We start from the raw sequence: 27,243 nt of genomic DNA on the forward strand, positions 1-27,243 counted from the left end.
TTATAATAATTCTCATGAAAGAACCAGAAAAAAGTTGTACAGCATTTTGTTGCTGTCTATTTTAACATATCTTTAAAAAAAAATAAAAAAAAATAAAAAAAAAAATAATCATTTTTTCACTTTTATATAATATTGGCTGTTGTCACTTTTTCATATATGTTCATAATACTATAATTTTTTACTACACTTCTCCATTTTTTGTTGCTACAGTTTAAACCATTTTTAAATGTTTCAAAATACAGTAAGAACTATATAAATTTGCTATTTAAAATTCAAGAAGTATCAAACTGTAATCAACTAAACAAACTAAACTTATTTGTCACAACTAATATGTACCAACTAGTCATTATCAGACTTTAAATCTTAAAAATGCAAAACAAAAAGAATGCAAGAACAAAACAAATACCAGGCAAAAATTTCCAATGAAATTAAACAAAAATCAAACTTTAAAGTGTATAATAGAGTGTGACAAGGCAAGAGAACCAAGTGGCATTTTTTAAGTGAACTTGAGGATAATATCCTGAAGTGAAAATCACTAAAAATAACATTTCTAATTTCTTTATTTTTCTAAACCTTATTAGTTTGTTGCAAGTTTCTATTACCATGTAAATATTATTACAATATGTGTTAAAAATTAAATTAAAAAATGTTTTGTTGCATTAGAATATTTCGTTCTTTGAAAATTTAATCATTTTTTAAATGTTAGATTAACAGTAAAACAGTTACATTATAAATCAATAATTTAAAAAAAAGTTCAGCATGGCTCAAAAGCACTTTATTAAACTGTCTTTGATAAATAAACTTGTTTTTGAATTATAAAATACACAACTTATGTGAACCAACTGTCTGCTGTTTTTATTTGAGAACTCATGAAATAAGTCTAAGCACCATAAAGTGGTTTTAAACAATTACCTTCAGAGATATTATATGCTAGTAGTTGCAACAACTGATGACAAAACAAAAGATGCTAAAATTTTTGGCTATATATCTATAAGATATAGTTCAGAATATCCTTTAAACTCTTATGATAAAGATTTGACACTCACATTAGATAACAATATCAGTCTGATTATCAACAATGACTTTGTAACCTCTAATTTACCTCTAATTTTGTAACCTCTTAACTTTGCTCCGCCCAATGTTTAAGAATAAACAATGCTTCTAATGTTAATGAACAATGTTTTTGCTCCAAAAAATGTTAAGTTATAAAATAACAATGTTTTCCAGAATGCATATTACGAATTATTAACAATATTTAAAAAAAGTTTTAAGCATTAGACCAACATACTCTTAACACAGCTGTAGAAACAACTTATTGATTTCTTGAATATTGTTTAAAGACTTACATTATATCAATAAAATGGTTTAATAAATTAAGTGACAAAAGTATTTACAACTCAGCTGGTTTTTACTGATACAACTGGCCTCTGCTTCAGCTTTTTAACCCTTTATGGGAATAGAGACATGGAATGTCTATTTAAAATTTGCTACAAATCAACAATGAAGAAGTGGACTACTAGAAAATCTGATATTTTTTAAAATAAAAAAATCAAAATTAAAAAAGAATTTATGACAAAGTTGGACAGGTGATCTGGATCTAATACCTCTAGGTCATTCAAAAAATGAAACACTGGAAAAATATTATGTAGATAAGAAAGCTGAAAATTTTAAACTAACATTATGATTATTGTTATTTTTTATACATATAAGTGTCTATCTTAGTGTCTACCTGGTCATCTAAGTGTTTATCTTAGTGTCTACCTGGTCATCTGAGTGTCTATCTTAGTGTCTACCTAGTCATCTAAGTGTCTATCTTAGTGTCTACCTGGTCATTTAAGTGTCTATCTTAGTGTCTACCTGGTCATTTAAGTGTCTATCGTATTGTCTACCTGGTCATCTAAGCATCTTCGTATCTACTTAAGTGGTCATTCATATGACCACTTAAGTGATTCTCAAGTCACAATAAAATAAAAAAAATCAGGTTAACCAACCCATTATTCACATAACTCATATACAACAAACTATTCATATGAAAAGATACTTGACATCAAAGTAATGCCATTTGCGGACCAGCCAAGAACGCTCATAAGATATATCCTCAACTTCCTCGCCTCTGCTATTCTAAATGATATAAGACTTCATTTTAGTAATCAAACAATATAATATCACATAATATTATATCACCATACCAATCTGGTTTCTTTAGAAATTTCATCATCTGGGTCAACATTAACTCTAAAATAATATTTATAAATAATATTTATAAATAATATTTATAAATAATATTTATAAATTAAAATATGAATAATAGTAGCCAAAACTGTTAGAAGTAAAATAACAACTATAGATACATACTTTATGCCAAGTTTCATTAAGGCATAAGTGGTCAAACTTCCATTAAACAAAACTGTGGCAATAGCAATAATCAAAGTACTTGTAAGTATAAGCTGTCTTGCAGTACTTTCAGTGTTTCTAATAGCTAAAGCAAAAGCCATTGCTCCTCTTAAACCTAAAATCAAAAAAATTAATTTGAGTTTTAAAATTTACCTGACACAGTCAAATTTGTTTTCAATCCATGTATGTATGAGATAATGAGCCCAGGCTTGTGGAGTGGAAAGTTTTTTTATTGCTCCAGCTCCTAAGAAAAGTCTGACTCTGGCTCGGCTCTGACTCCTAGACTTAATGAACAAAAATTGCAATTTTTGGAACATTTTTTTGGATCAAATTTGCCTACCTAAAACCAAATTCAGCATTTTGGTGTTTTAGAACTTCCTTACATGGAGCAAACACCAAATATTTATATGTTTATACTTATGTCAAATAAGGATGCTTTGCAAGTTTTTGAACAACTTTATTCCTACACCTTCATAACAGAAATTCATTCAGTCTTCAACATTGTTTACTAAGATTAACAAATGTTGAAAAATGTTGCGTTTTAGTTGAGTTTTTTTTTTGTTATTTTTTTAAACTTATCACAAAAATACATTTATTTTATTTTGTTACATATTTAACTTTAGATAATTGATATATCTAAATAAATTTGTTTTAAAGATATATAAACAGAGTGGCCACATAAAATTTAATAAAAAAAAGAGGATATTAGAGGTTTTTAGAGGAGATTTTGCATCTATTTTAGAGGATTTTTTTTTGCATAACTACAAAATTTTGAAAAAAAATAGAGGATTTTAGAGGACTTTTTTTTATTATTACAAGTTTAACGTCCATGTTTCCACACTTGTGTTGTTTAGACATGTTTTAATAATGCTATTTTTCATATTAAATGACATGGTTTGCTAAAGTAATTCTTTACAATCCAATACCCTTTTAGACATTAACCAGTTTTACAGACCAAGAGCGGGTATTTTAAAATTATGCTACCATCAAGTGTTGTTTAGACATGTTTTAATAATGCTATTTTTCATATTAAATGACATGGTTTGCTAAAGCAATTCTTTACAATCCAATACCCTTTTAGACATTAACCAGTTTTACAGACCAAGAGCGGGTATTTTAAAATTATGCTACCATCAAGAAAAGACGAACTTTATAAAATGACTTAAAAAAACAACAACTCATAAACTTGTGATTAATGAATTCTATGAATTCTGTTCCACCAACTTTACTTTCTTGCATTTCAGTTCACTAATAATACTCACTTTATAAGTTGCAGCTCATTTCAAGGCATTACATTTGAATAATATTTTGAAATCATTCTTTTATTCTGCCTCAAATGTAAAGTTATCAGCACCTTTATTATGCTCCATAAAAGTTTTCTCTAAAGAGGCAACTTTAGTATTTATTTCTTGAATTTCCAATGCAACCTTATTCTCTTTTTTATTCTTCTCCTAGATCAATATCAGTTTAGATTAATGAACAAGCGATTGATATTTTTGATGAGAAGATTTGACATAAGCTAACAAACTCTTTAAAATTGGAAAACTGCGAGGTTTAAAGTTTTTTTGCTTTATATAGTCGCAAATTAATCACTGAGAAATAAGGCTTTCCATATCAAGATTTTCAACAAGAAGCATCTTATTTTCAGTGAATCCTTGCTCAACAGCAGCCTGACCATAAGATAAAAATAAAACTATTTAGAAAGCAGATCAAAGAGATTTATAATTGGGATCCGAACCAATGTGAGTCCAATCAATCTCTAGATTCCATAAATTCTCTAAATAGTTATGTATTAGCCTTAACAACATTTGATAAAGCCTTTGAATACTCATAATCATTTTGAATACACAATAGGTTTGGTTTTCATCGCAGTTTCAGATGTCCGTTTTTTTAAACCAACAAGAATTTCAACCATTTTTTCTAATAAAGTTGTTGACAACTCAGCTAGTTTCAACATAACTTTAGAAGGCAAACATGAGGTACTTCAAACAAGATTATTTTTCAATATACTTTTTTCTGTAAAATGCATACATAAACTAGACAAAAACTGTAAAATACCTGACTGAAGAATGCGTAAATGATTATAGCTCAATTTCCATTCTTTTGCTTCCATTTTTTTCTCAAAACTTTAATATCATGTTTTATAGCAAAACCAAGATCAACTGACTTCAATAACGCTTAATTTACTTTATCAGTAAAGATAATTTTGACCAGGTTATATAGAGTTTGCTTTTTCTAAACGTCTTTCTTCAAAAAGTGGCCGCATAAATTATGAAGGACATTGTCTATTGACTCGGTAAGAAATGGAACCATTAGTTTATTTTAGTAATTATGTAATATGTACAAATCGATTTATTAAGATATGCAAAATTTTGAAACGTTTTAACAATAAAAAACATTAAAAAACATCATGTGATTTGATATATAAATAAATTTCTGTTATTACTTACTATTACTTGATTATTGTTGACTAATCAAATGCGACAATATGAACCATGGCATAGTAAACAAAATTAATTTATAAAGGAACGCTTTTTCACAAGCAAACAAAAACAATTTAATAAAATCAATTCTGGTAATTCAAGATACAAATAACTTTTGGTCATTAAATCACACATCAAATATTTAACAGTGCAAGATCAATATAAAAATATAATATAAAGCAATATATGTAATAATGTAAAAATGTTTCCACTTTTTAGTTTTTTTTTTTTTTTTTTTTTTATAAAATAAAGCATATAAGGAAATGCTATTAAAAAATCATTATCATTATAATGCCATTTTTAACTACCATAACTGTAAATGTTATTGTTGTAGTAAGCTTTAATAATTAAATTAATATGTTTGCAATTAAGTCACTTTTTCTACTTTATTTATAATCACTTAACACCAGTGTTTTGAGACAATCTAGTGAACTAACTTTTGGAAAAGACACATTTTTCGGTGATCAAAGGATAATATTTTGTTGAATACAAAATCATTAATATATAAATTTTTTGTTACATTTTGGCAAGACTGTAACTGTTAATAAAGTTAATAAAAATAGAAATTTTTTAAATAATTCATTCCACAAATTAGTTAAACAATGAATAAATAATATTTGCCTATTGTAAAAAAAAAAACACGAGTCGCTTGATTTTTGGCAACGGCTAAGTTCCACCAAAAAATAGCATCTCCATGGCTCCAGCTAGGCTCGACAAGCCTGAATGAGCCAACAATTAAGTTTTTTTTCGACTTTCCAAATTTTTCTTTTCTTTGTGATTCCAAATGTTTCTTTTTGCTCTTTTGATCTTTTTTCAAACTCAATTTAACTTTTACAGAAACTTATGGAGCAATATACTTCATTTTGAACAAAATCTTTTTATAAAGTTTTAAAACAATTAACTAGTCCTTTTAGATCTTTTGCTTTGAAACATTTTTATTTACTTTTTGGGATAAAGCATACTTAGGTTTAGCAAGTTATTACTTAAACAAAATTTAACACTTAACCAAAGTTAAAAATCAAGTTAAACTTATTCAAGGTGGCCATGTAAATTCGAAAATGAAATTCCATGACTTTACCATGATTATTCTTTTATATATATATATATATATATATATATATATATATATATATATATATATATATATATATATATATATATATATATATATATATATATATATATACAAACCTCGGAATTAGGGTCGGCATTCGGCAATGCCAACCTAAAAGTGTTTGAGTTGGCAAAAAAATTATATATATATAAAAAAGATATATGTTATATAAGAAAGTTATATTATATAAGTTATAAATTTTCAAATAAACTTTATTCTAGTTAATAAGTTATTAGACATAATGAAGATGCTTATTGCATTTTATAAATTTTTATTTTTTCAAAACAATTTTTATGCATTTGCAAAGTGCGCGAAAATTAATGATAATTAATATGCTATAACCTAACGATTGTAAATTGTTATCCATTGATACTAAACAATGAATTTTTCTCAATTTAGTTCGCTTAAAATTATTTACAAATAAAAAAATAAACTTGAAGAAATTCAAATAAAAGGAGCAAAAAATAAAAGTTGTTTTAAAAAATAACCATGGAAACCATGTAAAAAATAATTTATGTTAATAAAAAATTATAAAAACACTTCAAAACAAAACAATAATAAAAAATATGCAAAAAACTTTTTTTAAACAAAAAAGAGAGCAAAACATACCAGCAAAAAAAAGCATGTGCTGAAAATTCATGGGTATCTTCTTGCTTCTTTTTAAATTCATTAAAAAGGATAAAGGATACACATTACAAAATCGGGACACAGCTGTAGCTAACTTGTATTTTTTTATATTAAGGATAAAAAATAACAAAACTAATAATAACAACATGTAATCAGTGATAACAACACAAAAAAATAAAAAAAATTGATGAATAAAATGAAATGATACAAATGTCCAACCAATAAAACCTACATCCCATTGATGGCGCTCAAATGTAAACAATGTTAACCCCATATAACAAAAAATAAAGTTTTCAGCAAGAAAATTTAGAAGTCCAAACACCTAAAAAAAAGCAAAAATTATTAAATTACTTGTAGGAATAGAGCAAATAAAAATTTTAGCAAATATCACAGGAGGTGAATCCAGAGGACAATTCAAATTAGAACTTTTGTAGGCACTTTCTTTTAGAATGAGTGAACATGACTAAACTTACTAAAACACACAGGAAATTATTATTCTAGTGAAAACAAACTTAACAAATGTCTTCATTAAAGAAAATATAAATACTTCTTTTGTTGCAGTCTTTGACTGGTCTGATAGATTGTTGAAAGTATAATGAGCCTGGGATATTCCACAGAACAGTACTGCAACAATGCCTAAATAAAAAAAGGTAAAATAATAAAACTCAACAGTTTTAGAGGGACAGACAGTACTACTAGAGGGACAGACAGTACTACTAGAGGGACAGACAGTACTACAGACAGCTACAACACAAAAAAGTAAAAAAAATTACAGAAAAACAACATCATTTTGTAAATGCACCTGCAAAGAATTATACAAGTTTCATAATCAAAAAACAAATTAATAAATACAGCAAATCGATAAAATAAAAACTGTTTTTATAATTAAATAAATATATAAAGAAATGTAATAAAAACCATTAAGCCCCCCCCCCTCCCCACCTCAGAAGTATGACATTTTTTAGAATAGAATATTTTATTTTGTTTTTAAAAAAATATTTGCTGGTGGAGCAGAAGAATTATATTTTTCAAATATGAGTAAGTACGTGTCCCTAGCTGTACAGAGCTCAACTTATTTCGTTGCTGAGCAACCTTGTTCGTCAAGGTTTGTGTTCATCACATTCTTTATATTTACAAACTCATTCTCAACAAGGCACCAAAAATTATAAAAATAGGAGAATAACAAGAACAGCAAAAGAGCATGAAAAAAAGAATTGAAAGAAGACTTTCAAAATGCAAAGCATAACAATCAGAAAAAAACTACAAATTTCAAGGCAACAATATATACAGAAAAAAACTAGGTGAAAATTATTTAACTTATTAACTTTTTATCAAGACTCAAACACATAGTGGCATTATCAGCAAATAAAGTAAGATAAGACTGTCAGATATTAATGTTGGCGAGAAATATAAGGTCTAGTACTAAACCTTGTGGAAGTTGTTAGAAACAAAGTATAATAATGTTTTCTATTAATTAACTTTATTACTGCTATTGAGAACAGGATTGAGAGAAATCTGTGCATATGATAAAAAAATAATTTTGTTGTTGTTGTTGTTTCAATAAAAATAAATAAACAGAAAAATATTGTTTTAATGATGAAAAATTGTTTTTATACAAAGACAAGAAAAATGAAAATGGCAATGAAACCATTTATTTTCTTGCCAATTTAACTTAAACAAAGTTTTAAGATAAAAATGTTCTATTATATTTTACAATTGTGGACTTTTAATTTTTTTTAAGCAGCATAAAAAAATGTTTTTAAAACTATATATATTTAAAAAAAAATACTTGTGAGTTTTTTAATTTATGGGTATCAATTGATGAAAAAATTATCTAAAATTTTGGCATATACATTTGCTGAATGGTCACACACAAGCAGTAAATTCCTAAAGTAAAAGGCTAATAGACAGGGTTGCCACTATAATTCTGGAATAAAATTCCCTGATTTTCCCTAATTTTTTCAATGAAATTTTGGTTATTTTCCCCTGATATTTCTATCATTTTTACTCAATAACTTAGCATTAAAACTTCGACATTAACCCCCAGACACGTTATTTTTAACCCCCAAAGAAAACAGATAGCTTGCTTTCTATATATAAATATATATAGTTATAGTTATATAAATATATATTCTATATATAGTTAAAATTAGCAAATTGGTCTTTGAAACAAATATATAAACTAATGCTAAACATAAAGAATGTCAAAATATTATTAAGCTCGAAAGAATAACCAACATTTAAAATACTTTAAATAACTAGAAAGACAATAATTTGCATTCCATACTTCATACTTCACTCAAAACTTTTTGCTGCTCCTTAAATCCTAATACTACTTGATTCGACAACATTATCACGTTACTTTCGATTACTTTTGTTTGAATCTTTTTTTTTTTCCTCTCGATATTATTATTATTTCAACAAGACGTTACAAACAGTCTTTCATTACTGACTTTTACTTGTCAAGCCTTCAATTTGTTAGACATCATGAGATCTTCAATAGTCTTTTTTAATAAAAGACAAGTGACTTTTCTTTCATGTTTTCACTAGGCATATTACTATTTATACTAAAGACCCTCTTAACTTATGCTTGACCATGACCTTACAAAAAAACGACTATCAAGACTTTTGACAAAACCTTGTATTTTATACCAACTTCGATGGTTTTGAAATTTGTCTAAACAATTTCTATTGTGATATCTTTTTTAATGGTGGTAAAAGATTAGATTAACTTTTTTCTAACAACTTCAAGAATTGTGTGAAAGCAAGACCACATTTATTTGAAGAGATATGCAAGCAGAAAAGAATTAGAAGTAAAAGCTGATAATATACAGACCTATTATTATGATAATATACAGACCTACATCTGTATATGAAAATCAGCTTTTTTGATAGGATTTACTCTGAACTGATGTAACTAGTTGCTTTAAAAAAACAAGATCAGTTTAAATCTATTCAAGAATTTAAATAGCTATAAGCTAATGATCTTTCATGAATATATTTATAACATCTTGAGATCACACCTTTTCTCATTTAATTCTAAAACGTTATGTTCTGCAGCAAAAGCAATTGTCATTGATTTTAACAGCAGAAACTTCTGTTTTCTAGTGAAATAAAATTCCAGAACTTGCCTCCCATTTATGATGCTACATAAAACATATTGCTTGACTATTAAATTCATTAAGCTTTAATCAATTGAAAATAAATAGTTAAAGAGATGGAACCATTGGGGTGTCTGTCTGATATCTCACTTAGATTTTCTGTAACAAACTAGCAATGTAACTAAAAAAAATTCAATTTAGTGAAAGTTAATTTATCTTTAGTTCAGTCACAGTTACATAATCAGCTCTTCTGGCAGGAGAACCATGGAAAAGTTTGCACGAAGCTTTCATTAACTTCCTTGATTGAAAACCAGTTTTAAAAGCACCAGGAACTACATGGAGGTTGCTCTTAATTTTAGAAAGTTTATCTTTAGTCGCTCAGGCTGCTTTTTAACAAGATCAAGAAGTAACCAGTTTATTTTGGGCCACCTGTACACAGTTTTGTCAGATTTTTGCAATTAGCCATTGTCAAAGATGTGGTAAGACTTTCAAGTAATTTTTTTACAGGAGGGTAGCCCAAAAATTGAGAGTCAAAGTATTTAGATTATTGTTCCAAAAATGAATACTATTTGGATCTATTTGATAATTTTGAAAAGAAACATTCAGGCTTTTATCAAACGAAAAGGTAAAAAAGAAAGGAGATTTTCAGATTTCTTTTTAAAGTATGTGTAATAGACTGCTTCATTTTGATATCATGAAAAAATTTAAAGTACCATGGAGTTTTATCTGCTGCGCAGACCCCTATTTTTTTAGTATTTTTTTTTTTGAGTTTTAATTACTTTTAGGGGTTGCTTAAGTGCCCAAATCGTCTAATTTTAGACTTTTTTACCCTTTTTTAAGCTTATTTTCAACACATATGAGCAAGTTCTAAAACTCAAAATAATTCTATTTTTTTTTTCCAGAGTTTCTTCCAAGTTAGTAGAAAAAAATAAAAATGCATGGTAATTTAATTTGCTTAAAATATTTTGTCTAAAATTAACTAAAAAATTGCATAATTATGCGGATTTTTACAAATTTTTATGCTTCGCGCTTACTTTAATACTTTTGCGTACTTGCTTAAACATGTTATGCAAATTACTTTTAAGCAAAAATAGTATTTAATTTTCATTTAAAAACGCAGGAAACAATTATTGATAACTTTCATGATATACTTACTTCATATGCTTATTAGAGCTATTTACTACAGTTTTATTCATGTCAGGAAAAAGAAAAAAGTAAATTTTTTGGTTGGGGAATCCAGGTCATCCTTACCAAACGACAAATTTTCTACAGAGCAAGAGGTTTTGCAATACTTCTTGCATTTAAAGGAGAAGCATTCAAAATAAAAAAAAAGTAGAATTATCCATTGTGTTTGAAATCAGATGCCATATTGAAAACTCTTTATGCTGCACTCTTTCAAAGTTAATTGCACCTTGGTTGGAGGGTGGATTTGAGATTTTGCAATTACAAACAATTAGGTAGGTACCAGACTGTATATCTTTTTCTTTTATTTGTATATTATTATTTATTAGAGGAAAACAATTAATATAACAAATGTCTGCTGTTAAATAAATTAATTAACAGAAATAGATGTGTTGTAAAATGTTCAGAATCTATAAATCACATTTTTTAGTAAAAAAGATAAAGAAGCTGATCCAAACCTGGAAACTGTTAAAAAAAAAAAATCAAGACAAACTTTATCAGAAATGGAAAAAAGAAGGAAATTTTTAACTCAGATGAAAAGGATCTTTTGGATTGCACCTGAGCTCGATACTCTGGTTGCAATCATTAAAGCTGATAAGAAAAGAAGTTGTCGAGACAAGATTGAAGATATTGCTTTTTTATTAAACCAATTAGGAGATAGAAAAACAAGAATAGGTGGATTAGACACAAGCTACATTTCTTCTGTTAACAGGAGTTTATCCAAGTTTGAAATGAGATCAAGTTTGAATGAAACCATGTCAGAGAGTGAATTCAGCTCAATTGGATCCGATAAAAAAAAAGATAATGATGATTTCCCATATCCAGATCCAGAGTTAAAGAAGAAAGTCAAAAAAGCAGATACTGTTCTACTTCCAAAAGATATTCTCAAGAGAACTGCTGATACTGCTGTTGGGGAAGGAATAAGTCATAGGCAGCATACTGCCATGGTTAATAGTACAATTGCTAAATCAGGTGGAAATGTAGATGAATTTAAATGTTTGACCTCTACAGCATTAAGAGTAGCAGATAAAGTCATTTATGATGAATCAAAGAGGATCAAAGACCATTTGAGAAATTTCATAAATAATAATAAGAACATTTTAGTTCAACTCCATTTTGATGTCATGAATATACTGATGGGAAAAAATTGGAAAAAGATCGATTAGCAATATTAATAAACGGTAACATGGAAACGCACATGTTGGGAATTTCAGCAATTTCTTTCGGAACTGGCGAAAATCAAAAAAATGCGATCAGAGATATGTCTGCTGTTAAATAAATTAAAATCTTCTTGAATTGCTTTGACCTTACAACCAGAATCAACACTGGAAACAAAAATGGAGCTGTATCTTTACTGGTAAATGAAGTTTTTCAGCGACCAGTTTTATCTATTGCATGCCGACATCATGTAAACGAGCTACACATAACACATTTCTGGAAAAATTATCCAAGTAGTGTTACTTCTGGACCAGATAATATGCTGTTTAAATTATTAAAATCAGCATGGAATGATCTTGATGCAGAGAACCAGGTAGAGTTTTACAAATTGGTTAACATTTTTGTAAAATATTATTGTACCCTAGTATTTTTTCAATTTTGAGCTCTTTGATTTTTTTTTTGACATTTTAAATAAAAAGGTGTTGAGAAGATTGACTATTCCAGATGAAACATGGCTTGGTCATCAAAAGCATGAAAGTATAACATTCTGCAGAAGTATTATCACCCATGGGTCTCTGAAAAAGGTAGCCCGATGACTAGATATTTTAATACATAGTTATGTATACAATATGTACTATAAAGTAGTAATATATCCTAGATTTTTCTTGTTTAATTCTATTATTCTTTATAAGACAAAAATATACATATCTATGTTTATTGCATTATATTAATATACTTCTGATTAAATTTAATTTTTAGGATGGGGCTACAAGAAAGGGCTTTTTTTGGCATGCAAAAGACACCCAGCTTTGACATTTAAAATTTTCACATGTGAACCATTAGTTATTTTCATTGTTGCATTATGGTTTGAACGTTTTCTTGCAATTTATTTTTTCAATATTTCTTTTTTTTGTTGAAATTCTCTCATTATTCTGGTCTTTAGCCTGTCTGAGTATGTTTAGCATTGAGCTGACAGAGCTTACACTTATGGCGCTTTCTGAGGAAAAGTACAAGTTTGGTACATCCGGAGCAATCCATCATGCCCGTTTTATGGCAAAAGGTAGAGAGTTGTAGGTTTATGATAGGAAAAAGTCTAAAGTTAATATATATATATATATATATATATATATATATATATATATATATATATATATATATATATATATATATATATATATATATATATATATATATATATATATATATATATATATATATCATATATATATATATATATATATATATATATATATATATATATATATATATATATATATATATATATATATATATATATATATATATATATATATATATATATATATATATATATATATAAGGATTCTATTATGGATAAAAAGTTTTGATTAAAAGTTTCTAAAATATAATTTTTTAAGGAAAGCTAGTTACTTAACAATTTTTTGTTTATCCAGGATATGAGAGCTCTTTGGCAAATGAATAGGTTTAAGGAGTACAATCTGATTGTGGCAAAATCAGTCATTGGTTTAATAGGTTTAAGGAGTATAATCTTATTAGGGCAGAATCAGTCATCTGTTTCTGGACCCTTACCTCATTGTTCTAGCCTTAGCTGATGAAAACTGTGAAGAAAGAGGTGAAATTGCTCAAAAACTATACAGCTTTGAACTTCGTAGCTTAGATAAATATTCATTAGCCCAAATAAAAGCTAACATAGAGGTCCTCAATTCTTTAGACTTCAGTGGACCGAAGCCGCCAAACTTAGTTGAATTGGTCACAGAAAACTCATGGCTTTTATTCCTTATGATAGGGCAGAGTAAAAGTGACTGCCAATGGATGAAAACCCCGCCAGAATATTGGACTTGTAACAATTTCTAACTAAAATTTAAAGATGCTGTTTTTAATCTTGCAGTTAATAATGATTGCTCTGAAAGAACTGTTAAACTCATAAAGGACAACATTGATATTGCCAGAAAGGAAAAAAATAGACAAGATTCACTTTTATTCTTGTACAATTACAAAAGGAAGTATGTAGGAAAAAGCAAAACCTCCAAGAAAAACAAAAAAACAATATAAAAATATAACATAATATTTGTAAAAAATAACACTATTATTAAGAAATTTTTAAAATGAAATCGATAGACATTTTATGCAACATATCTGATGATTTTTCCAAATGACTTAACATATCAAAAAAGTTATTACGTTGGATAAAAATTGGAAAAAATTGCATAAATTTGGGATTTTATAGATAGATTTGCATGAAATATTTCAGATAAATAAAAATACCATGCACCTTTATTTGTTTCTTCTAACTTAGAAGAAACTCTGAAAAGAAAAAAAATTTAATTATTTTGAGTTTTAGAACTTGCTCAAATATGCCAAAAATAGGCTTAAAAAAGTCTAAATTCAGGCAATTGGGGCACTTGAGCAACCCCTGAAAATGGTCAAAATTCAAAAAAAAAAAATTCTATTAATAAAATAGGGGTCTGCGCAGCAGATAAGAATCCACGGTACTTTAAATTTTTTCATGACCCCAAAATGAAGCAGTCTAATGTGTAAACAATATACAAGACCAAAATTAATAACCAATTTTTATTCTACCCATCTCATAAGATTTAACAGTTGTGTTGTCAGGAAACATTTTTTGATATAGTAGATCATTCTTATTGCACAAGTTTAATGAGAAATTGTTTTGTACTGCATGCAAAAGAGATTTCTGCACAAGTTTTATCAGATTGATCAACTACTACTGAACTTGGAACCTCCCTGATTTGGTGGCAACCCTGATAGAACAGCAATATTATATATTAGCAATATTAGTTTTATTTATTTAAAGGCATAAAACAGACAAAGCACAAAAACAACATACAGAGTTATATACAAAAGTTATTGTTAAATATGATTTAAAACTTTGGTATAAAAATTTGTCATAATGGTCACACACAAGCAGTGAATACCTGAGAAAAAAAAGTCAAAAAAGGTGGTGATGGCATTTATCTGATGGGATAAACTAGTTATTAGTGTTGATCCTCATCGAAAAACCAGTAATAATAGACGCGATGTTTATTACTTAACCACTACACAAATTATGTTTACACATTAGCATTAATATTTTTTTTCTTGTTGTATGCACATTTTGTATTTTGCAGTCAATATTTTATTTTGTAAGTTTTTATTTGGTGATATATTTGTTATAAATCTTCGTTCATTTTAAGTGTTTATAAAATTTGTTATTTTTTTATTATTGTAAGTATTGTTTGGGTGCAATGTCTGTCTTATTTTTGCCATCATTGTTAGTATATTTTTAAATATTATTCTCTTAATCTTTATTTTTGTCTTGAATACTGTCAAAATATGCTTTGTTTCAAAAAAAATTCTCCGCTATTCTAACTCTACTCCATTTATACCTCAGACGTTCACTCCTTATATGCGACCATTCGGTAGTAAGTGACTGGGGCTCCAATCCTGGCTAAAAATGAGACTTTTTGCAAACCCGGCCCCGGCAAAATTATAAGATTTAGCAGGGGTTGATAGCTGGAAAAAGGATTATACTACTTAATATATTATAATTTTATGCTTACATTTACTATTTATTAAATACTGGCATACATTTATATATTTTTAAACTCTAATTTACTTCCAACAAGATTGCAAGCAACCACTATTAAGTTATGAGTTACTTTAAAATAGAGAATCAGTTAAAATACAAAGAAACGTATAACTGAAGACTTAAAAAGTTGCAAGTTGTATAAAAAAGTAAAACATTAATATGTATAAGAGTTATAAGGTTTTTTTTATGTTTAAGGAAAACAACTGGATTAATTATCATGCTATAAAAAGTTTTTATAGCATGAAGGGACAAATACAAAAAAAGGATGAAACTTGCTGAAGAAATAGCTGAGCAAGAATGAGTTTTGGTTTATCATTATAGAGATGATAGCTTGTTTGAGCATTGATTATATTGTATGATTGTATTTGTAGAAAAAAGAAAGGCAACCTTACAACAATGGGAGAGTGGCTCAAGCTTGGCAGATAAAGAAGGTATAATTACATTTACAATGTGCTTTTAGACTTTTTCTGAGAGTAAGAGGGTTGTTATTTGTCCATGTAGGAACGCCAACAATATTGCAATATCTTTTTGCAGTAAATAAATGAGTTTTGTTGTCTAACAAAAATTTTGGATTTTAAGTCCAGAATTTAAATCCATAAGCCTCTGCAAGACTTAGGCTGTTACAGAAGAGAGACCAGATTTAAAATCGGCTGCTTGTTCTAAGCAATTAAAAAGTGAAGATTTTTTGTCAAGAAAAGAGTATAAAGTTGAGTTGTCAGCAAATAGAGCCACTTTAGATTTCATTAAGATTGTTATTGTAGATAAGAAATAATACAGGAGTAAATATAGAACCTTGTGGTACCCTTAAAATTACTTCAAATAAAAAAGAGAGTAGGCCTTCAAGAATCATTTTATTACTGCAGTTAGTAAGAAATAATTTAATAAACTCAAAATCTTTATATAAAGAAACTAATAACAGAGTGAAGGCTATTCATAGGAAAGTTGGAAAGGTCAAAGTGTTTTCTAGAGCTTTGAAAAATTGGAACTACTCATTTAGCACTTTTTAAAAGTTTAGCAAAAATTGAAGAGAGTTCTGGAGAACACTTTTTTAACACTATGATGGAAATCTTGTCTGAGGCACAAACTGTAGAATTGAGAATTAATTTTAGTATTGGAAGCCAGAGTGATTTTGATATTTAACAAGGGGGTTAATCTGTTAACTGTAATGAAAAGTATGGCCATTGGGTAATTTCATGTCAAATGACCCAGATCATGTCACCATACATCTCAGATTTTGCTGATTTTAATACATTTGAGAGTGCTTAGTAAAATAAGAACTTTTTGAAATTTTTAGCCTCTGGCTCCAAGAAGATCCTGAAATATGACAATTTTACTTTTAGCAGGTACTGACCAGGCCCCTTTTGTCTCCTTAGAATTAAAACATTTATTTAAAGGTTTCAAGTCACATAACATTAAAAATATTTGAGTTTTTTTACTTAAAAACTTGAAACTAGCTATTTTTGGGGGTGACAAATCCAATGGAATGATTAGAAATGCAAAAAATTATTATTAAGTACCTGTAATTATCAATTTAAATAAGTTTAGCCAATTTTTATATACTTGTTTTTAATGCTCAAGAAACCCATGTGGCCTTAATGATATTAAAAAAAAAATTATTACGCATTCTATATTCATTGATCTTTCAAAAAATATTGAGAAATTGATCTGCAAGTATAGATAATTTTGAAAATATTGTCTTGAAAATTTTTTTTGTCTATATTTGTTCCATTTGGTTTTTGATCATTCTGTGTTCAATGATCTTTCTTAAAATGTTTTAAGAAAGTACATACATTTATAAAATTTTTGATTTGCAAGTATATGGATTAAAAACAGTCATCCATCAAAAATGATGATTTATCAGAATTTTACATTGTATAATTTAAAACTTTTTGAATCAAAAAGAAAACAGATATAACAACATTGATCTGTCAGACAACGACAATTGAAGAATACAAATTGATGTTATCAGAGCCAATAAACAAGTTAACAGTTCATTCTTGCATTGCAAAATGTCAAGCAAGATACCTAAGGCAACAAAAGGAAAATTTGGCAAAAGACTGCTTATCATAAAAAGACTGCTTATAGAAAACTACACAATTGTGATTTAAGATGAAATCTTAAGTTACCATTGGTGCCAAAGTCAATGCATGTTAAACCCTGTTGCCTTCTATTTAATAAACGAAATTGACCAGCTTAAAGAAAAATTGTTTTTTCCTTATGTCAGAAGATAATGAGCATGACATTGGTTTTGTGTATGAAGTTAAGACACAAATAGTTAATTATTTTAAAAAAAACCATTCTAATATTTCAAAGATTTTTTATTTATGGTTGTGCTGCACTGTATAAAAACTACAAAAACTTTTACAATATCTGTCTCCATAAAGATGATTTTGGAATTGATGCAGAGAGGACATTTTTGCTACAAGTCATAATAAGTCACTGTGATGGTATTGGTGGCACTGTAAAACGATTAACTGTAAATGCAAGTTTACAATGCCCCATAAATGACCAGATATTGAATGTAAAATGCTTGACTCCTGTGCAAAAAATATCTAAGGGTTTACTTTTTTCAAAATTGAAAAAGAAAGACCGACAGAATTGTGCAACACTTTGAAAAAATATTTTTAGCTAAGTAGAACAACTTCTGGAATTAGGAGCTATCGTCATTTCAACTCAGAATCTATAAATACTAATAGTTGTAAAATAGTTGTAAACGAACAAGTGAAGATTTTAATATAACAGGCATGTTTTCTTTTTCTGACATTTAAAGTATTTAACCTAATCAGCAAAGTAACATCAACACATTGAAAATTAACATCAATGCATTGAAATTTGGTGAATTTGTTCTATGTAAATATAATATGTTTGATTGGATTGGTATGAGCAAGATGTTATGGTAATATTTATGCACCCACACGGTCCTTTTAACAAACTTTTCTGACCATCTAGAGCAGATGAATGTTGGGTTCCAATTACCAACATGATTTGTACCATTGATGCACTTGTAACAACAACTGGACGTATGTATACTTGGACCATTGGCGCATCTAAGCAAATCTTAACACAATCTTGAGACTTTATAATTTTGTATTTTAATTTGCAAATAATTAAATAAAACAGAACAAGTACAAACCAAAAAATTTTTTGAAAACAATATCATCTTTTCTTTATTAAAAATGCAAAATCTTAATTAATACAGCTTTTTTAGAAAAAGAAGAAAAAAACAAAAATTTTCGAAAAAATAAATAAATAAATATATATATATATATATATATATATATATATATATATATATATATATATATATATATATATATATATATATATATATATAAGATATCAATATTAAATAGACACAATAGATCAATATTAAATAGACTTTTTTTATAAAATAGAATACATTTTTTATTAATTTTTGTCAAAATTCAAAAATTTAATTTTTTAAACTAGTTCTTGATAACTTTGACTGCTAGAACTTTTGTGACATAAACCTATTTTGCTAGATTAAGTTTAATATCTAAAAAAAGGTTGAAACAGTTTCATTAATGTTTAATTAATGAGTTTATATTTACAAATAATTTACCAGTTAATTCAGCAGCTTCTGCTATTAAGAAAGTACTATAACTCATCAGTGTAAACAAAGCTGTCTCCAATTGAGGAAATTGATTTAAGTGAGTTAATTTAGTTAGCTTTAATTGTTAAAGAAAATGTTGTTTTTAACTCTATTATAAAAAAAGCCTTTAAACAAATAAAAATGCACAAAAACAGTAACACACACACAAGGAAAAAACAAAAAACATACTAAACAATGAGAAAAGATACTAAAGCATTTCCTAATCCCATAATACTTCCAATTAAAAGTGATCCTCCGAATACTGCAACAAATTCTCCAATTGATTTTAAAAAAGAAGTAAAAACAAAGGCTTTTGAACTGTATGATTCTACAGACCTAAAAAAAAACAGCCCACTTTTACTTTCACCTGGCATAAAAATATTTTTTAATTAAAACTTATTTCACTTTAAATAAAAATGATACATAGTAAAGCTTTTTAAATAAAATAAATAATACATAGTAAATTTTTTAAAATAAAATAAATGATACCCCCTCTGTTCCAAAATCCCATTTGCATTCAATGTAAAAAATTGTTGAAAATAAATTATGTTTCTAATTAAAAACATTTTTTATATAAAACTTAGATATTTTTCTATAATATTATGAACAACTCTTGGCAATAACTTTATCTTTTACCACCACACCATTAATTTCTAAAAAGAATCTTTTTTTTATGAAATATTTTGTTCCGAAATACTGTTCCAATTTGTTAAAAATGAATTGTAACATTTTAAGGGGGAAAAAATTATCAATAGTATTAGCTTTCGAAAAATTCTTATTTTGTATTTACTTATTTAATAGTTGTTAAAACCACATAGTTTAAATACCTCATGCTTAATAGATGACTTAATTGTTTTTAAATATGTAACAAATAAAGTCAGGAGTTTAATTGCTAGCACTCTTATTGCATTTACTGCAATAACAATAAACTTAGAAACAGACAACATTTCGGTTTAAAAAGATTTCAAATGTGTTTTGAATATTTTAAAATATATAAAAGAGATACGAGTGAACTTACAAACAAGCAACGTAGAGTGATTTATTATAAGCATTAACGGAAAACTAAAAAAAGGCTTACTGTAAAACACTGTTGAAAAATTCAATGTGTGCACTAATACAATCAGTAACCTTTGGCATTGTGGACAAAAAATCTTACCAATATCTCTTTTTGTCAAATTAAGTGTTCTAAGAACACTTAGTTAACACCAATAAATAATCTGGATTTTTTATTTTTTATTATATTATCATATATATGCAGGCCTTGTTAAGAAGCGCTACGCAGCTCGCATTTTGCTTGCGAAAAGGCGATTTGCCTACGCGTTCAGCAGTTTTGCGCTACGCAAAAACTTATATCTTTTAGAATATTTAAATTATCTTTTGATTACCGTTAACGTGACGTTCAGAAGAAATAAAGTCGTAAGTAAATTTAACCGCAATTGTAAAATAATAGATTTTTTTGTTAAAGAAACAGTTTGTTTTATAAATTTTTTTTTGTTATTAAAAATTAGTTAAAAAAAAAGTGTTTTAAGTTTTATCTTAAGGAATTAAATATATAAATTCCTTTTAAATATAAAAATTATTTTTAGTCATAATAAGTTTAAAAAATGCACGATTTATTTTGATGTAAATATTTTATTAATAAGATATTTTGTTTATTGTTAATTCAATAACGTAAAGTTTTAATGACGTTCATTTAATTTATGAAAATAAATTATGATCACAAATATGTTATCGGTAACTGATAAATAACAAAAAAAAACTTTATTGTTTAAAAACATTATTAAAAAGAGTTCACAAATTAAATAAGAAAAAATGTATTAACAGTTAATAAAATAACCAAAAACCAAATATAAAATCATAAGAAAATAAACAAATATTTTACGTTTCATGAAAAAAATATTTTTTTCAAAATAAAATTTAGTTCATATTTGAAAAAAATAATAAAAATGATTTTTTTAATAAGAACTTAGATTTTATTTGTAACTTTTGTTATAGTGAGAAAAAAACAAACTGTTTGTATGATTTTTAACGCGTTAATAAAATAACTTTAATTACAATGCGGTACTTGAAAAGACGCTAGTGACGCAATATAACTTCTAACGATGCAAAATATATTTGCTGAGTTGAGTTACTTAGAAATGCGCTACGCGTTTTCGCTACGCAGCGAAATCTCGTAACTAGGCCTGTATATGATAAATATAATAAATAAGATAGATAGGATATATATCTTATATATATATCTTATATCTTTTATATATATATATATATATATATATATTATAGATATCCTAGATTTGATAACTAGATAAACATTTTCAAATAATTTTTTATTTCCTAAATGAGTAATTTTATTAAAGATATTTGATTTTTTTCTCATCAAAATTAGCAATAAAATCAAATCAAAATAGTATTTTGGACTGAAAAAAAACACGTGAAATCGGGACAGTATTTTGGAACGGAGGGAGTAAATAGTAAAGTTAAAAAGTAAAAATGAATGATACATAGAAAACCCTAATTAAAAAAAAAACCTTTAATATGTTTACATTTTTCAAAGATTTACATTAACTTACATGACAATAAAAATTATATCTACCTATATAACACAATGGAAACAGCATCATTTAAAATGCTTTCACCAAATGCTAAGGCATATAAATCAACATCTACATGTAGATCATGAAAGATTGCTAATACAGTAACTAAATAAATACAAATATGCATTTAAGAAATTAACTCCATAACTAAATAAAATATAATTACTTTATAATTAAAAAAGATAATAAAAACAACTATTTTTTTTAAAAGTCATAAAAGTAAAATAGTCTAAATATAACAAAAAAAGCAGCTTATAAAATAAATAAACCTTTAAAAATAACCACCTGGATCAGTAGCTGAGATAACAGAACCAAACAACAAACAATCTTGAAACAAAAAACCATCATAGCGAGGAAACATTCTTACAAAGCCATACATCATACCTCTAAGATATATAAATACATCACATTATTTAATAACCAGGTAGATGAATTGTTACTTTTTTTTAAAAGGTGTAACTTTCGTCATCCAAAACAAAACATTTACCAGAGTAATTTCCAGTCATCAAGCGGCATTGATATTTCATGGTTGATATTTGCACACACACACACACAAACACACACACACTTCTTATTTTCTGGTAAAACTTTTCTGGTAAAAGTAATAATTAAAACACCTACAAATTTTCTGTAAAAATACACAACTCTGAAAATTTCAGCTTTATTGAGCAAAGTTATGACTGAATCAATATTCACCAGCAAAATTGGAGTATATTACACAATAACTGTGTAAATGAAAATGATGATTACCAGATCATTTATATAGTAATAGTTTTTGACGCAAATACTTAATTTTTACAGTTATTTTTGACTAATTTTAAACAATTTTTGAGTTATTTTTCTAAAAGTTTCTAAATAACTCAAAATTAGAAAAGTTTTTTTCAAATGTGCCCCGGTTCCATATATATTGATAGGCAATGCCTGTTTTGTACTTTGCCAGTAATTTTATGTATTTAGGGTAAACAGTTGTGGTAAAAATCAAAATTATACTATTAGATTAATAAAACACTTTACAGCAACCTGTTAAAAAAATCACTTTTTCGAAAAATTATGATAAATTACATTTACTTTAACAGGCATAAAAAATAGTGTAAACAGTTGAAAAAAATTATCAAATTTTGCACTGCAGAACTTTTGAATATATATAGACAATCATCAACAACAACAAAAAAAGAAGACATTTATGATTGTAGCTCTTTGATTGTGTTACATAAAAGTAGAACTAAAATATACCACTTGAGTTTTTTTTATATAACAATTAAAGTGAAAATAAAATCTCAGCATGAAGAAGAGGTATTTACAAATGAAAGCAAAGTACGCTAAATTGTTTTCTGATTTACACAACTCATAATAATTTACATAACTCATTGAACTAAATTTAATTTGATACTGTGTATGAACTTCAAATTAACATCCTGGTTTTTAATGGAAATCTCAAGCACAAGCCCTATATACTGTTCATGGTCAGAAAAGCATGAAATGTATTTGCCAGGTTTTTTGAGATCCTTTTTTACCAAGTTAACATGAGCATATGAATGTCATAGATAGTATACATAGATAGTATACTCCATAAAATTAATTTCTCTCTAATTTGTAAAAAACAGTGACAGCTTCTTGAGCCAAGAATGTATGCATCCCCTTGTATTATTCTTAATGGTTAAACTAATTTTCACAATAAAACATATAAAATATGATAAAATTTTCAATATTTTTACCACCAATGTAAACAGTTTAAAGCATTAATTTGTATAACAGCATAGTTTTGTGATATTTTAGGTGATACATTAGGTTTATGAGACATTTCTTACTTTTGTACTCTGATGCTGTACCATCACTGAAGTACTTCACTTTATTGATTACAAGTAGTTTGATTTTGACCATATGAACTAATTTTGTAGGAAAACAGTAAATTGCTGTTTGGTCATGATAAAGATGGTTAAAATTTATACAACAGCCATTACATTTGAGTTTTTTTATATATATCTTTATTATAAACAACAAAAGAATGTAAGGTCTAATTGACTTGCCAGTAAAATCCTTGTGCACCCTTTTGCATCTTGCATGGAAAATTATAGTTCCTAAATAATTATTAAGAATAAGACTTTAACAAAACATTTGACCAACATATTTTCAACTTTTTTTTTTAGACAAAAAAATAAACATGTTTGTTTTGCTTCCAATAAATAAGAAATCTATTGTTTTGACAAAGAAGTGGCGAGTAGCTCCACTTTTGCTAAAATTTAGTGATGCTATTATTAAAGCTTAAACTCCAGAAAAAAGCTCCTTTAAACAAACTAATGGTAAGCATATATGTTTATGTACTTTTAGATTATTTATGCACATGGAAACAGTTTTAATTTTTCTGGTCATTGTTTTGTAAACTCTAAAGATTCATAAAATTCAACAAATTTCTGCTTAACAATATCTTCCAATCTTATTGTTTTATTTATTATGCAAAAAATGAAAAAAATATATATATAATCTGTTGAAAATAAAACATACCCAAACACAAAACAAGAAATAATTGTTCCAAAAAAAGCATACGCTAAAATAGCACCAAGATTGCGAAAGAAAAATCTCTATAATGATAAAATAAAAAAGTTTATAAAATTAGAAAATTTAAAAAGTATTGTGAAATTTCAAAATGAAAATGTCCAAAATAATGTTTAAATATTAAATAATTGTAAACTATTTACCTTTTTCATATCATATCCTGCATAAAAAATAATTGGTGGAAGTAATGCATAAAAAAAGATTTCAGGATCAAACACTGCCTAGAAATAAAAGTAGCCTCTTTTAATATATTAAAGTAAATGTAGAGTTAGCTGTGCATAAAATATAATTGATGACATCATACAGAAGTGGCAATTCGCTGGGGCCTCCATATACACATAGACTGAAGGTGTGGTTTAGGACACTACCTAGATTTGAAGGACTTTTATTACTGCAAAAAAAATATATACATAGTCTTGCATGGTAGTCGAAAAGGTTTTTTCCATAAACTGTGGTTTTTAAGAGACCATTAATAAACCAGACCAGATAAAGTTTAAAAGCTAGAACAAAAAAAGTCCAGGACAACGGTTCAGAGGACTGATTTGTAGACCTACACAGTCAAAAGTTGACAGAACGCAGTATTGGAGAAAAAATTTAGAGTCAGCAAGTCAAGTATTAAAAATTAGTAAGCTACACAAACTGAAAAATGAGCAAAAAACCTAGAAGCACTACCAAGCACAACACCATCTTGATAAAAAGGATTGTTGTTAAGTTTCCAACAAGTTCTGTGAAAAAATAAGAGCTCAACTGCTCCGGAAAGGATCCAAAGTGAGTCATATGACAGTTTCTCAAAAGAATTTGATATGAAATCTTACAAACCTGAAGCTTACATCTGCCATCTGAAAGACAAGCAACTGGCATTTGCATTGAAACATCACCATTGGATGACCTTACAGTGGGTACAAGTCTACCCTTCATTAGTTTATAGTAGAAAGATGAGTCTACCCGTTAACAGTTTGTAGTAGGAAGTTCTACTTTAGGTAGTAATAAATTAACAATCATACTTTATCTTTTTATTTTATAAATGGAAAAATAAATAGAATATATACATTTCATTGATGCTTGTTTGTGTTTGTGAAATACATTTACTGTTAACTCCTACAATTAAATATGTTAAAAAATCATTGATTAAAAAAAGTTTTATATTAAATATGCATGTACAAAATAAAATTAAGTATTAAGAATGTTTTAAAACTGAAGAATGTTAATTGGTTGCAAGGTAATTGTTGCATTTTATTCCTTTTTTTTTTTAAATTTTGTTTTAAATATATTTATGTTATTTCTTTCAAAAGTTTTAACAAACTACTTTTTTTATTTTTGAATTAATAATTTGCCTCACTGTTTTTATTTGAATAGTATCAGCTAATCTATTAGTAGTGTACTGAATTTTCATAGTTTTCTTTGCATGACTTTTTCGCACATATATGACCAAATATAGCGGATATTTTGTGAATGAAAACACAAAGTAAATTTTTTGGTTTACACCAATTTGCACTCCCAATCTAATTTTTCCTCCATGTAAAATCTCAAAATTCAACTTCAGCATGGATTCTTTTGCTCTTCAACATCTATTCTATTAGCAGCTATTCAAAACATTTTAAAGTAACAATTATTCTATTAAATAAATCTTCCAAAGTAACAATTATTTCGTTGAATAAATTAGTTTTAAGATTGTTTAAAAGAATTTTAAAAGAAAAAGTTAAAACCTTGAAATAACTATTTTCTATAATTTTGTACAAAGTACAAATTATGAATAGAAAGAGGCAATGAGTTGATTTTATATTTATATGTAAAATAAAGAACATTGAAAATATTTAGGTCTTATATATAAACAGCTTACATTTTATAAAAATTTATATTTGGCATGAGCAAAATGGTCCTAGAAATTAATAAGTTTAAAAACATGCTTTTGTTGCCAAAAGTTTTAGATTAATAACCATCCTGACAATCTTCTAAATGTCAGTTGTTTACTGCTAACCATTGTCAGAATAATGTTGATATTCCTGTCCTGTGATAAATGGCAACAAACTTACTGAGCCCTCATCAATTTATGTCTCTTTGGATTACTTTTCACTAATGACCTCTCAAAGAATCCATACATCCAACCCATGTGCTAATTCGATTCCATTCTCTTAATGAATTTTTTTCCTTGTATGAAATCAGTCCTTGGACAAAATACTGTTGTCATACTGAAGCTGATTCTTCTAATGATACCTTTTAGACAAGGTTCAAAAAGGTCCTTCTCTTTTAGACAAGGTTCAAAATAGTCCAAGGTCGAAAAACGCATTGTTAATGTGGTTGGACCTGTACTTTGTCTCATTGCCAAAAAATGTCTTTCTCTTTTCTACAAATAAATGATGTAGAAGTAAAATGCTTGCTTTGAAAGCAAGAATTGCAGAGTTTAATCCCACCACATAAGTAGCTTCCTTAACCGTAGTGGGCTTCCTGGGCCTTCGGGAGGAAAAAAGTAAAGCAACCATTTTTTTGCTGTATGATTCTCTTCTTTACTTTTTAGGAATTCCCAATTAAAATTATAGAAACAGAACTTTCTTATAAAAGCATTATTTTATAAAGGTTTATAGAAACAGACAAAACTTTCCAGTAGACCTAACATTTACATAAAAAATTTTCTACTCATACCAAAGAAATGTTTAATCAAAATATTAATACTACAGTTATCGTTTAATGTTTACCATTGCCTTAGGTCATTCTTAAGTAGTTTCTAGGCTTTTCTAAACACAATTCTTAAAATTAATGTGGTTTATTGACAAGATCTGCAAGCATATAGGAGCTGTCACATATTTCTTAGGTGAATAGAAATATTAAATAAAAAAA

At 27.0% G+C, this 27,243-nt stretch overlaps 1 protein-coding gene across 1 annotated transcript in view; it reads right to left on the bottom strand.

Annotated features, from left to right (window-relative positions):
* The window catches only part of LOC100208434 (sodium/hydrogen exchanger 6), a 57,992-nt gene that overhangs the window by 14,086 nt on the left and 16,663 nt on the right, over positions 1-27,243 (bottom strand). The window contains exons 3-14 of the mRNA XM_065788411.1: positions 24,552-24,629; positions 24,358-24,434; positions 22,141-22,241; positions 21,855-21,960; positions 19,471-19,597; positions 19,232-19,337; positions 7,166-7,254; positions 6,827-6,940; positions 6,601-6,712; positions 2,356-2,509; positions 2,190-2,235; positions 2,042-2,121 (exon numbers count right to left, since the gene is read on the bottom strand). Of these exons, the coding sequence (XP_065644483.1) occupies positions 2,042-2,121; positions 2,190-2,235; positions 2,356-2,509; positions 6,601-6,712; positions 6,827-6,940; positions 7,166-7,254; positions 19,232-19,337; positions 19,471-19,597; positions 21,855-21,960; positions 22,141-22,241; positions 24,358-24,434; positions 24,552-24,629 (1,190 nt within the window). The remainder of the gene's footprint in view (positions 1-2,041; positions 2,122-2,189; positions 2,236-2,355; positions 2,510-6,600; positions 6,713-6,826; positions 6,941-7,165; positions 7,255-19,231; positions 19,338-19,470; positions 19,598-21,854; positions 21,961-22,140; positions 22,242-24,357; positions 24,435-24,551; positions 24,630-27,243) is intronic.

This window comes from Hydra vulgaris, chromosome 01, assembly GCF_038396675.1.
Source record: "Hydra vulgaris chromosome 01, alternate assembly HydraT2T_AEP".
In the NCBI taxonomy this organism is placed as follows: Eukaryota; Metazoa; Cnidaria; class Hydrozoa; order Anthoathecata; family Hydridae; genus Hydra; species Hydra vulgaris.